Genomic DNA, 17,966 nt, shown 5'->3' with positions numbered 1-17,966 from the left:
AGCACGCAATTTGGCTTTAGTCAGGCTGTAGAAGCGCCGTTTCGTGCCGCACCACGGCGTGACTTCTTCAATCATGCTCGTGATCTGCACGGCGAAAAGCAATTGAGTGGAATTACTTGATTGCGTTAATTTCAGGGAGAGCTGTCCAAAATTTCGACTTCATAGATCGATGCAGCACACGCAGAAGGTAGGCTACAGTTATACGCTTTGAGTTCTAAGTCTAATCTTATCCGGTGAAAAAATTCCCGCAACGGACACGGTGCGAGAAATTTTTGCATGATCGGAAGGGTAGCGCTTTGTTTTTTGTTCCGTGTTTCATCGCTGCAGAACTGCGTTCCCAACGCCGACTTGGAGTCCGAGTGCATTTTAGGGAACGCCGAGTAGGGTACAATAGCCTTTTCCGGCTGTTACGGCGTTCTTTCAGTGCTTGGGAAGCTTCGGCGAAGTCTAGTCAACCACACTCCTTCGGGCCGAGATAGTACCCTTCTTGAACGGTCTTTCATATTGTGTGGTTCCTGGCTTCACTCGCAGCTCCCGCTGAGAGTACGCTGCTGTTACGCGTTATTTTACGTCAAGAATTGGTATATTTTATTCGTGTCGAGCGTCAGGCGTAAGCTAGCCCTCTATCTGCCTAATTTAATCGACAATGTCCGCTGCTTTTTTTCTTTTTTTTTCTTTGGGGATGCACGCTTGCTGCCGCAGTACTGCTCCTGTTTGAGCCTCAGCAAGCCACGAAACATCGTTGATCCCTGTTTTGTTGCTGATACGTAACCTGGCACTTACTATCTACTTTGAAAATAGAGTTTAGAGGAAATTTTTCTGAATTATTTCGTAGTTTGTGCTGCTGCCCAAAATGGCATCTCCGCGTTGCTTCGACCATGATTTACGATTCCAAGACTTGCAAGTCCTCCCCGTTCTTTTGTTTATTTTTAATTTATTTTCTGGGAAGCCGACAGATTTTGTCGCGTGGTTCGTTTGACTGGTGTAAGGACGAAACCTCGGTTAACATGTCACCGCAAAGTTGTAGTGGCGAAAGGTTTTTATTTATTTTTATTTTTGGAAAGGTCTTTGGCTGTGTGACGAAACGCTGCGCAGTTGGGTGGTGCTCAAAGTCGTGCGAGATGTAGAGAGGGCTGATTATTGTTATTCGTCGTGCTGATTTTTTTTTTCTGTAAACTTAGTGAATAGTGGGCTCTCTTATTTTGTTAGGACATGTTTTCAGGCTTGTGTAGAGTTAAAAAAAAGGAACACAAAAAAGGAAACAATATTGCTGGAAGTTGGCTTCTTCTGTCTAGTCATTAGATCGTCGTCGTAATTTTAATTTGGTACTTTTGTTGCTTCAAAACTTGGGTACAGGTTCTGTGGTGTCATGCCTGTGCAAAGCAACTTTCTCTTCTAATAGTGGACAAGAATTGTGACCTTGCTGGAAGCATGTTACTTGCATTACATAGTGGCACCGAAATGTGTAGAAAAGCGCTAGGGCTCGTTGGAACTAGTTTACTTGGTTGATTTAAATGCATTTAATTGGGGTGAGGTGCGGTCCCAAGATATAGCGAGACAACTTTTGTGACCCTAAACGACAGTGCTAACAAGCAACATTTTGTTTCTTGTCTTTTCAGTCACCGTGGCGAACATTAATACGAATTCGTCTTGCCTCCAATATTCGTTTAGGAATCTAGTGAGTTGACTTTCTTGTCTGTCAGTGAACTTTGCCCCTGTTTTTTTGGCTCGCATGCTAGATATTGTGCAGAGTGTTGCTTCGAGAGCTCTTTGCTTGGCAGAGGTCACAAGTCCAGCCCTGACCTAGCTCTTCGTCTAAACACGGCATGTGGCGTTTCAGTCTGATATTTCTCGTGGAGCACTTAAGTAACAGCATCCAGCTTAAACAGACAGTGTTTTGGCATCATTAACAAAGGAGTTTGGCCTTTGTGAGGCATTGCTGGACGTGCCTAGCTTAGCTGTTTAGAGGGTGGACCTCAGCTTTGTTCGGCGTTTTGTCAGCTATCCGACAGCCCTCTTGCTTCTTTCTTGCTTTCCAGTGTTGCCTCCTTGAAGTCTGTTCAACCTCTATGTACGTTTCTTGAGGAAGATTACAGACAATTTAGAAAATCTCTATGTGGTAGTAGTTTAGGGTAATTTGTATTCACAAAATGCTGTATTCAAAACTTAGCTGATGCCAGTGGAGCTTAAGTCTATGATCTGTGGAAGGTTACGTGGTGCGAGGTGACCGAGGAACGCAACTGTGTCACATGCATGCTCCTATCACGCAAGTTATCACCAGTATGATTGGGTTGAGGGATATTCGATTCGTTTGTAGTGCAAAGAATTGACTTTTTATTTGAACTTGGCCATTGTTGCCTATGGCACTTTTGTTACATGTTTAATATGTGAACTTGGCTTCTGTGTTGTTTGGCATTGCGACGGCTGTACCTTTTACAGTGGCAGTGTTGGGTAAAGTACATCTGAAAGGTACTTCAAGTACAAAGTAGATGAGACGTGATGTACTTCAAGTAAAGTAAAAAGTACACTGGGTGCAAGGTACTTGAAGTAAAGTACTATGAATACTATGTACTTTAAAAGCAAAGTACAAGTATTTTAACACAATCTTTGATGATGTCCTTTAATTCCCTTATACAGTGATTTTGAACTAGCATGCATTGCCCAGAGGTAATCAGGGGTGCATGACCTATTCTCAAAAACAGTGACGAATATTTGATAAAGTCATTTTCATGAATGGAGCCAAATTCAGAAGTCCCTCTTCTGAATTTGGCACCGCTTGCATTGGATTGTTGTGCCACGACGTCAGCCCCGTAGCTCCAGCAAGCAATCCTCTCAAAAAAGAAGTGTCCTCTCTTTAATGAAAATAAAAAAAAAATAGTATGAAAGTAAGCTGGTGATAATTAACCATAATGTGACACCCGAGATTGGTTTGCGAAAAAATTAAAGAACTTTCAAGTCGAAGGAAAAGAAAAAGAGAATGTCTCAAAACATTGTGACGTTCTCCCCTGTTATCTTTTTCTTTGACTCGAAAGTTTAATGGTTCGCACCGGAGTTCAAAAAGGCTACGGGGAAGCCGCCCCCAGAACAACCGGAGCGATGCATCGTCTGCTCACGTCTCTGGTGAGAGTAAAATATCCCACCCAGTATATCTTCGGAGTTCACAAAGCATCATTTCGTGATACCAATTTAACAAAACCAACTTTGCTGAATGTACTTTGAAGTCGGGAATTGTACTTTCTTAAAGTACAAGTACATACTCAGAGAATGTACTTCAAGTAAAGCACAAGTTGCCTAAACCTACTTGAAGTAGTGCTTTAAGTACAATGTACTTGAAGTACTTCCCTACACTGCACAGCGGGTAATAGCTTGCTCCACCTAGTAGCTCTAACACGCAGGGTCGTGCGGCAGTTTTCAGCCCCTTTTCATGTGTCATAAGGTGGATTTCTTCAACAATTTTGCAGGGGTTATCAACTAATTTTATCAACGCATTCCTTGCTCATCAGTAATACCACAGTTCTTAGATCACCCGATTGGTAATAATTTAGTCACTCTATGGGAAAGGCGTTGGAAGTCATTTTGTCGGGTTAACCTGGGTTCTGAGAAGCCTCTATGCGGAAAGTTGCCAGTTACTTTTTCATAGAAAGTTACTCTTAGCCCACGGACCCTTCGAAAAGACTGACGATTGTAAACGCCTTTATACTAGACCTAGGGGTCATACCATTTCAAATAATTAAGACTTCACGTGACGGGCAGTTAATAAATGCTGTTAATAAATTGTTAATATATTTAAGATTTTGTTTCTTGACTTCTTTTACTCCTACATGGATCAGAGCCACTTGTGGTCACACAGTTCACTAGGGTGGAAGGCAAAGAACGCACGGCGGAGTCGTAGCACCTACTGGGTTCTTAACCAGTCACCCACTGTAGACCATTCTACTAGGGAAAGAGGGGAGAGGGAAATGAGCCTCCATGTCTGGGCAGTTCAGGCGGTACAGCCCGCTGGAACTGCCCAAACAACGAGAATGGCACATGCCCTCTCCCTCTTCTACCCCACCCTTGGAGAATGTCCGGTTAGTCGTCTGCCATTGGGATCGGGCGCTTCCTTTCCCCTCTTTTACCCCGGTAATTCCGTTGAAATTCCCGGATGTATGTGGGTGGCGCTGCAGTCTAACAAAAATGGCGCCGCCGGGGGAGGCCTTAGTGTAATGATCTAGTTTATTTAAGGACCGTGCTAATACTCACTTTATCAATAACACCAAGCAGAAGGGTTGTTTTTTTGTTGACCGGAAACTGGTGTCGGCCACTTGTGTAACGACTCGGTTTGCGCTTTCCTCGGCCCTACACATGGGTAGACACTGCGCGAGGGTACCACGCCACGCCTGCCGAGCGTCCGCCCGGGCATTCAGCTCCAGCTGCAGCCCCCCCTGGTGTGCGAACGCGTCCTCCTCGACCCCAACATGGGACCCCAGAGGCGGAGGAGGGCAGACGCCCACGACGATGACACCAAGGCCAACAGCAAGCGGCTACGTACCACCCATGTCGGGTAGGCCAGCATTTGTTTTCTCTTCCTCCCTTTCGTCTTTACCTTTTATGGCGACAGCCATCTTTGGCAGAGTTTCACAGCAGATCCCCGAGTGCATTTCGTGTAGGCTGTAGAAAATTAAATGAGGAATCAGTGTTGCCCAAGAATAAAAACAAGACGATTTAAATCGTGGTTTGAATTGCGATTTAAATTGCAATTTGTATGGGACCGGTTTTTACTTTGATAATTTAAATTGCACCTTTTGCGTAAAAACGATTCCCAAAAAGTATACTTTTTTTTGCCGTTTGTCTATCATTTGATGCTTTCTATGTGCGTTTGTCTCGTATTTAGACCAAGAAATTATCAGGGGAGAGGGATTTATATCTGCTTGAACACAAGCACAGAGCAATGGTCTGAGCAAATCGGATCGTTGAGCTTTCTTTCTACCGTCCGCTCTGTTTGTCAGTTACGTAACATCCTATTGCAGGTAAATAATAAGAATGCGAGAAAGAAACAAACACTAGAAAAGCTACCTCCTATTGCAAGCAAATAGGAATGCAAAAGAAAAATCAAATGGGCATTTTCACTAGCTAATAAAATATCAAGTTGTTTTTGTTCCACTACGGCTGGATTTACTTAGTAAAACGTTAATTGAACTGTACCTTAAATTTACACTAATTCTTTCATCCGAAATTTTTTCAGTGATTGGACAAAATGATTGACCAATTTTTCGTTTAAAGAAAAATATGCTTGGTGATTAAGAAGTACCTTTTTATAGCTAGAGTTATTTAAAGGGGCCATGCAGCAATGTTTAGACTTCGGTCGAATAATTGTGGTAGTTGTTCCCTGTCACGTGTGGATTAAAGAACTGCAAAAAAATTTTGCCTACGCGCGTTAGTTCTTTAGAAAAAAAGTAATACAATTGTTGTTTTGGCCGCCTCCAAACCACCCTCAACTCATGAGCCTTCGTCCGAGTTGCATTCGCAGTGACGCGCAATGGGAATAGAGTATTCAGTTGGGATCTCTTTCAGAGCCTTCAGCGCGCATGGCCTCTGCTTGCAATTAACATGGCGACCCTGAAGGTTGGTCTGAGACTGAGCGATGTGGAAAGGGGGGCGGAAGCAAAGAGCTTGCCTTTTTGTAAGGAGGTTTGACTGACGTAGTAGCACAACGAGGTGAAACTAAAGGGAGGAATAGTTTTTTTCACCTTGGGCAGATGGCGCTACTGAAACTGAATGTATACAACTTTGTTGATGACATGAGGTTTTTGACGTATTTACTCATGTTGAAACGACAATATTTATCAAATATGGCATTGGATATACCACATAGTGGCACATTTTGTCAACCTATTACCTACATTATGCCCATTGCGTGTCACGCCTTAGTTGCCGTGGCCGCCACCGCGCGGCTATGAATTGCGAAATATTATCATTTTCTTTATTATGCAATGGAATCACAATATTTAAAAAAAGTGAGGCAGTTTTTCTGTTCCTTTTGGTTAAATAAACAATGTAAAAATTTAAAACTGCAAATTCTTTCGGAGTCAATATTGTTGCATCACCCCTTTAAATCAAATAAATCTCATTTGCTTGATTTTTTTCCCACCCTGCATGTGGCGCTAATATTGCTGGGGAAATCGGGATGTTGCATTATGTGATATCAGCTGACGCTGGAGTCGGATGATGCATTTACCACTCTAAATTTAACGGGGAAATAGCAACGTTATGCGAGTCTGACGTCACGTGAAACGTTTTCCCACTACATTTAGCGGGGAAATAGGGACGTCACTGTTGTCACGATTTCCCCGCTAGATTCGGGGGGCAGGGCTGTGACGTCGCACGAGGATGACTTCTTTCCCCGTCTCTTCTACTTTGGTTATTTCAAGATTTTCTCAACCAGTCTCGGGCATTTTAACAAAATGGTAAACTTGCACCAGCTCGCCTGCACCCTCACTGTGTTTTTGAGAATGTAATCTTTGCCCCTTTGCCAAATTTTGAATGGTGGCGGAGAATGATTGTGCGTATTCTGTGCGCAGCAGAGTGTGCGGCGCCTCGGCCGTGGCCTCAGCTCATTTGTGGGACAGAAGAAAGAAGCTGCAATTATTTTTATTTTTATTGGATACAGTTTGTTTTAGACTGGGATCGCCTGGGTATGAAGGGTGAAGCTGCCACAATCCAATCCATTGTTTGCGGCTAGAATCGCTGAATGCGTTGCTCCTACTATTGCTCATGATCAGTGTTAGTAGTTTTCAAGAGGTTCCTCCAACGTGCCTAACAAAAATCATGTCCTCTTGCTTTCTTTTTTTTTTTTTCTGTTTTTTTTGCTTGTAAAATTATAATGTCAAAAACAAAACAAAAAAAACATTATTATTTAGGGTTGGACTCAAAACGTGGGTAGCTATATTTCGGAACCAGACATTGTCGCCAACAGCGTCTTGAAATTTACATTGTCTTTCCGTGGAACGGAAGGACAATGCGCTCGTGTTGACAGAACGCTAGCAAAGCTGCGTGCCTCTGCAGCTGCTTCGTGCATCAAGAAGCAGATGACGGGCGTGAACAACAATCGGAGAACTGTCTAGTTGTTTGGTGATGAAATGGTCGAAAAAGTGACCTTTGGTCAGCTCGGCTATCCAACAGGTTTGAAGCGTGTCGTGTTGCCTTTCCGCAGGTCCCGACGCAATCCCTTTTCAAGTGAAAGTGCCGCCCCACCTTCCTTCTCTCTGAAGCGGTGCCTAGCACTCCTACAGGAGTATGCCTGTAAGTTTTGTTTATTCTTTTGCTTGTATTGCTCGTGCAGTACTTGTTGCGTGTGGTGCGCACATACCAACTTTGTGTAAAAAATCAGTGACAAATGAACCACCAATTGGAAAGTCATCTACTTTGTACTTTGGTTCTCTTAATCACCAACTTCTCCTTTGCAGTGTTGTTTGGTCTCATTCTTGTGTAGCTTTGATTTTCCTGTCTTTGTTCATAAAACACTTGTATATGTGAAACTTTGCTTTTTTATGACGAATGTTCTTTTTATGCAAATACAGCAGGTGAGCTGGTGGTAGTTTACTATTACGATTTTTACGCAAGACTGGCAGGAGGAAAAAGGTGTTTCCTTTTTTTTCCCGTTCTGGTTTAAATTGATTGTGGTGAGGTTCTTTTATTGTTTAACATAAGGCCACTATAGTCCGTTGCAACCTAAGGACGAAGGGCGAGGGTAAGACGGGCCGGGTAGGAGGAAGCAGACGGTACGCTAAAGAGAAAAGGAGGTTCCCCCTCTCTTCTCCGGCGTTCCGTCTGCTTCCTCCTCCCTTGCCCGTCTTACCCTCGCCCTTCGTTCCTAGGTTGCAACGGACTATAGTGAGAAAGTTTTCTACTTTGTGTCTTGGTTCTCCAGACTATCTAGATTTTTCTTTTACATCATCGTTAGCTTCGATATCCTGCCCTTTGTCTTTATGTAAAGTTTATCGTATCTTTTTATTTTTTTTAATTCTTTTGTGTGTGTTTGGGCGGTTCTGAAGCTCTGCTCACATACTTTTGCAGCTGTCAACGAGCCCAAGGTGATGGGGCCCGACGGAATGGAAAAATTCTGCGAGGACATTGGTGTGGAACCCGAAAATGTGAGCCTGTTTCTGTGACGTTCAGCGCCTTGCTTCACCTTGCACCCATAAGACGACTCTCATCGAGACGACAAACCACTCGAAGAGTCTTCCGCCGTGCTTCCCGCGCAGTTCTGGATGCATAGGATGCGTCCAGAACTGGATGCGTTGTTAAAGGCCGACGTACAACCTTGGTTTTCTGCAGGGAAGATAATCCTCTTAGCGCTCCCCTCTCCTAAGCTGCGAGAGGAGCCAGGTGGGGGCAAGGTAAAAAGTGGAGAGGATATAGGAAAGGAGGAGCCCTGCAACAGTTGAAACGCGAAGTGTATGTCGGGGCCTTTAATGGCATTATATCTGCCGAATCATTCTTTCTTTGGTGCGATTATGGAAGGCACAAAGTTGGGACTTTTCTTTGTTTAAGTTTTGTCTTGATTCTCACCCGATTTAGGATGAACCCTCAAATGGTATCTGGCGGAAATTGATATTGTTTACGGTCGGGGAGAAATTTCGGTTATCCCGCCTCCAGCAAGAGTTTCCTTCCTTCGATGACGCCTCGGCATCCCACGAGCCTTGAGTATGCACGCGGAGCCGAAGAGCGCGTGCCGGAAGCTGGACATCTTAAAGGGGCGGTGCAACAATATTCAGTTGGTGTGTTTTTTTTTTAGAGCGCAGCTCTTAGGTGCCTGTTTCCGGCCTGAGCGGCGTCGGCGTAACTGCAAGCACGTGACCCCCCGAGGACCTCTGGAGGACCTCGGGTTCCTTTGGGAGGACCTCGGGAGACCTTCTGGGAGGGGGGTCACGTGACTCTCCCCCCCCCCCCAGGTCACATGACCGCCCCCCCCCCTCAGTACCCTTCCCCCCTCCTCCTCTAGAGCTGCACTCTAATTCGGCATTGCAGGGTGTTTCTTTCTTTTTGTTTCTTTTTACACAAGCTTAGTGGCACTGGTGGGACCAGAGTTTACTCTTGCGCAGCACTGTAGACCAAGCAACCCCTTTGTTGCAATGTAGTTTCAAGAATAAAAGCGGGTGTTTCTTTCCAGTCTCTTCTTTGCAAAACTTCACCACGTAATTTGGAGGTTGCGGCGTTGTCGTAGTCCACCCGGCGACGATGTTCAAATGGAGCTCGTAGGTTAAACCCAAGCTTTGCGCGAGCGCTCGATTTGTTCTTGCAATAATTGATAGCTCGACGGGCATTCAGGTAGTGGCTCGTGTCTGACCGCTGACACGATGACAGTATCCGAACCCTAAGCGTCTGGAGCTCGGTGCGTCTCCCGTGCCTTGCCAGCCCCAGCACAAACTACGATAAATGTTAGCGGCATATAATCGACTCCAAATCACATGGGCACTTTTTCTGGCTTCAAATTAAAAAAGAAAACATTCAATTTTTTTTTTGACTCCATTGTACGAGCGGAAAATTTAATGCGCATTGCATTCGTCGTAAAGATTGGGGATCCATTCTAAGTGGTATTTATGCAAAGTGCAAAAATCGTTGCACTGCCCCTTAAAAAAGAGATGCCCTGCCATCATTGTCTTGTTGGCGACTATTCACTGCGTTCAGAGGAAGTTGATAGCACGTGAGCGCCACAGTATCTTATGCCCCAGTAAGCATCCAGTGGTGTGTTTATTAAGGCGAAAGAAAGCCTTACTTGTCCCATTTCGCAAAAAAGCTGCGGCGTTGTCCCCAAAAGATGGTAATAAAATTATGTCGTCAAGCATGCACCTCACAAAATGCAAAGAAAAGCACAGAAACGCAGATGCCTCGTCACTGAAGCCGGCCGGTGCGCTCAAGGTCAAAGCAGGCGCGTCAGAAATAAAACGCAACGAAAAGCACAGCAACGCAGGTGCTTTGTCATGGAAGCCGTCGTGACGCCGGCAATGTTTGCCGCGCCTGCGCAGTGGGGGAGCGTGATGTCACCGCTGAAGCGCGGTGTGCAATAGGAATACGTGTTGTGCTGCTCGTAGTAATGCGCTGCGAGTACAAATGCTTTCGCCTTGCACGCAAGTAGTCTTAAGTGCGTCTGCCGAATTTTGTGTTCTTCCGAAACGTACAGCGATCGGACCAGGTTATTTTTTTCGGGAAACCGACTGTAATATGTTTATGGCGGCAAAAAACAAAAGGATGCAAAACAAAAGTAATAAAATAAGAAAACCGGAAGCGTGCAAGCCTCCGCCGACGGTAGATGGTAGTGAGCTTGTTGCCAGACAAACGCTAGTGAATAGAGTCGTCAGCTCCCTTGCTTTGCACGATGCCTGTTTCACCACGCTCCTTGTCTACGCCCAGATTGTGATGTTGGTGCTGGCCTGGAAGATGGATGCCAAGCAGATGGGCTTCTTCACCGAGGAGGAGTGGGTACAAGGACTCTCGGACCTCCAGTGAGTGTCGCGCAGTTCCATCTCGGTCTCTCGGTGTAAGGTGTGAAATTACGATTCGACCGGCAAAGGGTGGGAGACCGGGGTTTCTAAAGAAATTGGCGTTCGTGGATTCGTGGAAATTGTTTTTGGACTCGAGAGTGGTCCTGCGTCAGAGTCCGCGTAACATGCTCGGCGGTGCTCGAGCTGTCGAGTTTCTTTGCGGCGTGATCTGCTCCTGAGAATTGTGTTTCTTTCCGCGCTTGAAAGGGGGTTCAAAGTTGGGAGATAGATGTCACGAAAGCGACGTCACCTATATGACACAGAAGCGCCGCCAGATTTGCATTACCACGTTCTCCGATGGTGCGCAGTGCGCACGCACGTCCTTTTAATGCGATAGCATTCTTTAGCTATCGCCCCCCTGCACCCCAGGTTTCTTGGACTTTCTGGCCTCCTAACGCTCAGTAGGTATGCGCAGTAGACCATTTCAGCTCACATTCGCACCCCCTTCGAAGGACCTGAGTACCTTGAAGTCGTCCTAGACATCGTCCTCTAGGATGTCATCCTTAACATTGTCTTTAAGGTCGTCCTTAAGATCACCCTAGAGGTCATTCTATATTCCGTTCACCTTTGGGCTGAGACTCCGGTGGGCGCTATGTGCCCGCCAGACCAATCAGCTGCCTCTTATCACCTGACCTGGCACTCCGCACGTGGGTATGGCTGGGAGCGTGACGACGTTGCAAAAGAGAGGCGTATGACTGGTCCAACAAGGACGTAGCTTCCACTGCATTCTCTGCTTAGGTGTGAATGGAGTGTAGCCGTCGCCCTTGAGGTTTTTTATGACGAATGCTATCTGAATTCGTAGACAACCAAGGATAGTGGTTTCTGCAGCAATTCTTTATCTGCTGGCTCTCTCATTTGCTCGCTTGGACGTGACTCGCTCCCGTCTGATTGAAACGACGATAGACGCCGCTCCGGCAGCAGTGATTCCACAATCTTCGCTTGTCGCACTAGACAATGGCCGAGCTCGCATCCTCTGCGGCATGAACAGTTCACGCGTCTCTCAAGCGCAACTCGGCGAAGCGTTAACCCCCCCACCCCCACGCATTTCTTGTGTCACCCACACATAGTTCTACGGAAATTTATGCAGTATGGCACGCCTATGCACTGACCAATTTTTTTTTTTGCATTTGTTTTGTTGACGGTATCCTTCTCTCTCGGGGTTGCCAGGTGCGACTCAATCCAGAAGATCCAGGGCAAGCTGGACTACCTCAAATCCCTGTTGAATGACACCACCCACTTCAAGAGCATCTACAGATATGCGTACGACTTCGCAAGGGTGAGGTTTTCACCATGGGGAACTGTCTATAACCGTTGAATCTTGATGCCTTTTCTTTTTTTAATCTAAGATACATTAAATGTACATTGGAAGGGACACCTCCACCACTGAACACACGTGTGATCGTGCAAGCAAAGCGTAATTGAACGTGCTGTAATGCAATGGCCCAGCAATTGAGCGGTGCATGTCCTATGAGGAAGACCTCCTGTCTGCTGACAAATGTTAAAGGAGCAATGCAACAATTTTTGTACTGTGCACAAATACCGCTGAAAACGGATCCCTAACGTTACTGACCTATGAAACACGCGTTCGTTTTTCACCCCACGCAATAGAAGTCCCAGAAAAAAATTAAAGAAAAACGAGCAGCGTTCACCCTCTCAACTCGCAGCCAGAACAAGCGGCCACGTGATCTGGAGCCGATTATATGCCGCCAGTGTTGATCATAGCCACGCGCTGGGGTTGGCAAAGCACAGGACACGCGCTGAGTTCCAGACATTGTTATGGCTCGGCTGTTGTCGTCGTTGCAGCGATTGGACACGGGTCACAACCCGAAGGCTTCTCGAGCTAGCAATTGTCACGAGCCCACGTCGAGTGCCCACGCCATGCTCGGGTCCAATCTATGAACCGCATTCAAATATCGTCACTTGGGTGTACTGCGATCCCCGAGTTACGTCATCAAAATTTGCGAAGGAGAGATTGAATGAAAATGATTGCTTTTGTCCTTGAAATTACACCGCAACAAAGGAGTTTCTTGGCCAATGGCGTTGCGTGTGAGTATCCTTGAATCCCAGGTGTGCCAGTAAGCTCATGTAGAGAGAAAAAAATTCCAATTGAATATCGTTGCACAGCTCCTTTAAACAACGCTACTACAGTCGACTCTCATTAATTCAAACTCGAGGGGGGCCGAAAATTTGTTTGAATAAAGCAAAGTTTGAATTATCAGGTGTTTCTTCCCGTAGAGACGCATAGGATGGGACCTGCACGTTAGTTTGAATTATCCGAAAGTTTGAATTAAGAGATTTTGAATTAATGAGAGTCGACTGTAGTATAGTATTCACACAGAACGAGTTTATGGGCCGGCTTTCCTGTTTCGAGCTCGACTGTAACGAAGATATGTGGCACGGCTTTCCCGCTACATATGTACATATGTTAATAATAGTTCTAGATGTCCTCGTTGCTCTAAATGTTTTTATTAAAAAACGCTACCCGGAAAAGAAAAAGAATTCTGCAAAAAGTGTATTTTTGAAAAATGCCATATTTAGATCCATCAATATCTAGAGTATTCCCAGAAAGTTTCATTTGTTTACAGTGCACAGTTCTTTTATAAATAATTTTCGGTCCACCGTTGCTAAAGGAAAGGTAGGGGTTCGAGCACTTTAAATTCGGTTTTCGTTGTTCCACTTTTTGGCATAAATTTCACTGCAAGAAAACTCGTTTGGTAACGGTACAAAAGGAAAGGCGCACTCGTTTTTCCTAACTTGAATTAAATGGGCAATGCAACTGTGGCATTGCTTTCTTACTTTGTGGGTGTCTTTTATAAAAGACGTAAAGATTATGTCGACGACATGAAAAGCAAAAAATTGACTTGATTTTTCAAGCACAATGTTAGCTTAATTTAAAATAAATTACTTTTTGGACTTTTTTTTTTTCACAGTTGCACTTTCTAGACAATCTTCTGTGTGTCTAGTGTTAGTTATTACATTGGCTTTCCAACAATAGCTTTCCTAAACAATGTTGTGAGTTTCTGGTAAAAATTACTATAATTTCTTTCACAATTCATGTAACATGAAACTTGGCACTGCACTCTACCTTGCAACTGCCAGTACATATAGTATACAGTTATACTGTAAATTTCAATCATATTGTAGGGACTGGACGCACCGTCAAGCGAGTCCAGTCTCGGCACAGGAAAAGAGAAAAAGACGAGCGCTTGAGCGTATAGCTAGCGCGCGCATCTTTTCTCTTTTCCTGTGCCGAGACTGGACTCGCTTGACAGGCAGTTCCTGACGAGACATCACTGAAATAGAACGTTGTTTTGGAACGTCCGTCTCCTGCCTGTTTCTTTCACCACAATATTAAGCCAAAAATTTCAAAAGTTTACCCTTCTGGCTAGTGCCCCTCCTTAACCTTGCTAGAATAGTTGGGATACAATGACGACCGTCGTAAGATACGGGAATCTGAAAATGGATTGGAGGGAGACGACTCGGGTCGGCTTTGGCTGCGGCAAGCGTGTGTGTGACGTCTCGGGGGCCGGGCAACGGTCATTGCAGGACAAGGACCAGCGAAGCATGGACATGGCAACAGCCAAGGCAATGCTTCAACTGCTGCTGGGCAAGCATTGGCCCCTCTGTGCCTCTTTCCACCAGTTCCTCGAGGTCTGTTGTTGCCCTTACTTCTCACGCCGGTCGCTTACGGGCGCTGAAAAAACGCCAGAATCCCTTCCGCCATTTCTCCGAGAGATGCTCCATTTCGAGCCTGCTTGGGGGGATGAAACAATGATTAATTTAAAGTATAATCTAAGGTTACTGCGGGGAAATATAGAGGCCACCAACTGTATTGCAACACGTACACACAACTGTTTGCAATGCATGAGACCTTGATGGGCAGTTAATATTGGGCTAGATCTGCACAAATTCACCGCATGTGCCATATTTTGCGGGCCGTAATCCGCACACTGCATGTTTCGCACGTGGCGCGCATTCCGCACGAAAGGGTCCTCCTACACGGCACACCTTGAAGCATTCCCGCTTTATTAGTCTGCAGAGAAGCTTGCGTCGTACAGAAATCATCGACAGAGTCTGTCGTTCACAAAATTCGTTACGTCTCATCATGATTCGTCTAGACGAAAAAAAAACCTTGTATAGTCATTTGCAAGTATGGCCTCAAGGAGGTGCACTTGGGTGCGTCATAATGCAATTACGACGCCTTGGCAGCATAATCAGATTATGATGCGCCCAAGCGCACCCCAACTGAGCAAGATAGTGGCGCCCTGGGGCCCTACTTGCATACGTGTATACAGTAAAACCTCGCTATAACAAAGTTGGAGCGGTCGTAATTATTTCGTTATAACCATTAATTTGTTATAGCCGTTGTCCATTTCTTCCCACTATTAGCAAGCAAGGGGAATTATGATTGCTTTGTTATATCCATTAGTTTGTTATATCCCATTTTGTTATAACGAGGTTTTACTGTAGTCCGCACCGCATAGTACTAAGGTGTACCCTTAAGACGTACATAGCCCGCGGACTAGCCTTGAAAATATGGTGATTGCATTATACCGTTTGACTTTGGGTGTCTTGCTGTGTTTCGGCCCGTGTTTGCGTTCCCCTGGTCCGCACAAACACCTGTGTGCGGTATTTGTTTGTGCCAGCAGCAGTCCAAATACCGGGTGATCAACAAGGACCAATGGTGTAATGTGCTGGAGTTCAGCCGGACCATCAAGCCGGACCTTTCCAACTACGATGAGGACGGAGCCTGTGAGTGGATCTTTTGTTCGACCGGTTTTGACTTTTTCGTGCATTTTCAGTTTCGCGGTCAAATGTTTTGAGCTGGAAAAATATTATTTTCTGTTCGCGACTCTCGAGGTGCAAGCACGTGCCTCAGAGTTACTGTGCCCTACGTCAACAATCGGCCTCTTCTCAGTGCACATCTTTCTTGTGTCCTTCGCCTTTCAAGCGCCATTTTACCATTTCATTATTATGTACCAACTACCCCAACTTCATGCCTCGCTACTGGTACAGTCTGCCCAACAGGTAACTGTATCAGCGCCAAATTGTGACGAAGGATTTGAAGGTCGCTCGTCGTGGCCATGACATCATTATCCCTTGATGGGGACCCTGTAGCCACCTGAATGTTAATCGGGGACATTCCGAACAGGATTGGACAATCGCCTCTCTGCACACTATTTACACCGAGGAACGACTACAGGGTGTGGGACTACAAACCAGCCCAACAGAACACCAAGGGGGTCGCACGGGATCGATGGGGTGGGGCAGTTAGCACCGAGAAAAAGTCGCAGGGTGTGGGGAGTAGGAGCTAGCCCAATGGAATGCCAATCGGATCCCACATGGGAATAAATGAGGTGATGCAGTTTACACCGAGGAAGACTGTACAAGGTGTGGCACCGAGCTCGCCCAACGGAACACCAGCTGGAGCAGTCTAAATCCTGCGTGGTGTGCCCCACGCGGAATTCCTACCATTCTGGTCACCGTTCTGTCGAGCTAGTCCACGGTGCGGCACCCCGTTTGTCGCCGCAAAAGTTTCGCACCGCTTGCTTCATCCCAGTTCCTGTTGCAGGGCCCGTCTTGTTGGACGAATTCGTGGAATGGCTGCACTCGAGGCATCCTCACCTCCGTCGGACGCCCCAAGAACTCGAAGACGACTCCCTCCCCTCGTTCAGTGCCTGCTCCAGCTGAGGGGGGGAGTGGACATCCCAGTGCCCTCCCCTCTCCCCCCCCCCCCCCCCCCCCTCACCCCTCCCCAAAACTAGGACTACTCCTTTAATTTGCATCCCCTTCCCTCAAAGTTTGGTTCTACAATAACAACAGTAACAACCAAGTCCATGCCAACACCATGGCTGAAGCTGCTACCCCCCCCCCCCCCCCCTTTTTTTTTTTTTCTTTAGTGAGTCTTCAAATTTTTTTTTCTTGCTCCGACAGTTGAGTTTTGTCTGTACTACCTCCGTGCTGGACACCGTATTTCTTTTTTGTGTGTGCGTGTGTGTGCATACTTTTGGTTTACAAGAACGTTGCCACTCTTTTAGTCGAAGATGGAAATCGCCGTGCCGTGGAATGCATTTAAGGGGGCCGGCCACGATCCGCGGCTGCAGTCATCGAAGAGGGTTGCAAGTGCGTCGCGTGGTAAACATCTTCATTTCTACTTTTTTTTCTTATTTTACGTCAATATTTATGGGAGTTGTGTCGACGAAAGTTTGGCGAGGAAGAAGTAGCCTGCTCTCGTGCGGTGAAATTAATTTATAAAGATTGGGAACTGGTATAATTAGTAGCAAGGGCATTCGACGCGCGCGCACGCAAGGTTTGGAAATTTTGTTGCCCCGGGTCACATCGGGTGGGAGAGGTTGCGTCAAGCAAATGTTTTAGCACTTCGTTGTTTGTTTTTTTTTCGTCTAGGCACCCTTGTGTGAATTTACCGGTTATGCATCTCCATTGCCTGGTCCTTACCGCCTCGCACCACCCTTTATGCAATTGAGGAAGGTTTTTCTCTTTTTGTTGTTCTAGGTTTTAATTGTAACCTTCGCTTCGCTGCATTTCTTTAGGTTTGCGTATGACGCTGTTAAAAAAATTGTGGTTTTAAATTTTTATTTTTTGGACGGGACTCAGAAGAGAATGCGTTTTGCTACCCCAGGGTTTGATGTTGCCTTTTATTTTTATTTTGCGAACGTGATACAGACAGCTCGGGTGCAACAATTCCTGCTGGCTTCGTCCACACTCTTCGACGTAACCGGCGGGATGCGGCCTGTGCGGTCGAAACTGACGTCGTACCGTAGACGTGCAAACGACCACAACCTTCCTATCCCTGCATCTCTCCTTCCCATTCCCTTTTGTAGTTCTCGATCCAACTTTCAAACTCCCCTCTCCCCTGCGAAAGCGAGCATTGCGGCTGGCAAAGCAACAATGCCAGGCCTGCCTTCTTTCTTTTTTCTGGATGTGCGTGTGTCTGTGAAAGCGCTTTTGTACCGACTGGAAGAGAGAACGGAAACGGCACGCATTGTACAAATGTCTCGGATGAGAGCGATATCCCAGAGCGGTTGTCGCGAACGATTGTTAGGCCCGGTTTTTGAGAGCGGGCTCGTTTTGGAAGAAAGAAGGTGCAGACGAGAGGCAAACGGGTACGCGGGGTTCCGCTTGGAGACGAAGAGGGCACCGGGTACCCGCCACGGTAACGCGCAAGGAAGGTCGAATTACATTCCGCTAACGAAAAGAAACCAGCTCTCAACGACAACAATATTTGCCTCCCGTTTGGAATTCACCGAGTCAACGTAGCGGCGCTTCGGTTGGAAGAGAAAGGAGTGGTGGTGCCAGAAGATGTGGCACGCAGTTTTTCGAAATGAAAACAAAAAAAGAAATGAAAGCTGTATTCGTATTGAAAGTTTTAAGAGGAAATAAAAGACATCAAATGAGCTGCTCTTGGTGGTATGCTGCCGGATT

The 17,966-nt window shown here is 46.1% G+C and overlaps 1 protein-coding gene across 3 annotated transcripts; it reads left to right on the top strand.

The window, feature by feature from the left end:
- The first annotated feature begins 18 nt into the window (after positions 1 to 18).
- On the top strand, positions 19 to 17,939 carry LOC8035598 (DCN1-like protein 5). 3 transcript variants are annotated; one of them, XR_003919604.4, is made up of 10 exons: positions 46 to 187; positions 4,353 to 4,543; positions 7,193 to 7,281; positions 8,056 to 8,132; positions 10,393 to 10,484; positions 11,691 to 11,799; positions 14,070 to 14,174; positions 15,173 to 15,275; positions 16,096 to 16,658; positions 17,208 to 17,939. XR_003919604.4 is itself a non-coding variant. In XM_029987130.4 (9 exons), exons 1-9 carry the CDS (start codon positions 170 to 172, stop codon positions 16,212 to 16,214), a joined length of 903 nt encoding a protein of 300 aa, XP_029842990.1. In that variant the 5' UTR covers positions 19 to 169; the 3' UTR covers positions 16,215 to 17,939. The 3 variants fall into 3 exon arrangements, 2 of the variants coding, with proteins under 2 accessions (XP_029842990.1, XP_042145858.1); XM_029987130.4 differs by having other exon boundaries at positions 19 to 187; positions 16,096 to 17,939; XM_042289924.1 differs by lacking the exon at positions 46 to 187 and adding an exon at positions 1,620 to 1,678 and having other exon boundaries at positions 16,096 to 17,939.
- Positions 17,940 to 17,966: the final 27 nt, after the last annotated feature.

This window comes from Ixodes scapularis, unplaced genomic scaffold (assembly GCF_016920785.2).
Source record: "Ixodes scapularis isolate PalLabHiFi unplaced genomic scaffold, ASM1692078v2 PGA_scaffold13__105_contigs__length_92229423, whole genome shotgun sequence".
In the NCBI taxonomy this organism is placed as follows: Eukaryota; Metazoa; Arthropoda; class Arachnida; order Ixodida; family Ixodidae; genus Ixodes; species Ixodes scapularis.
Note: the sequence above shows the minus strand (reverse complement) of the source record. Positions and strands in the feature narration are given on the sequence as shown.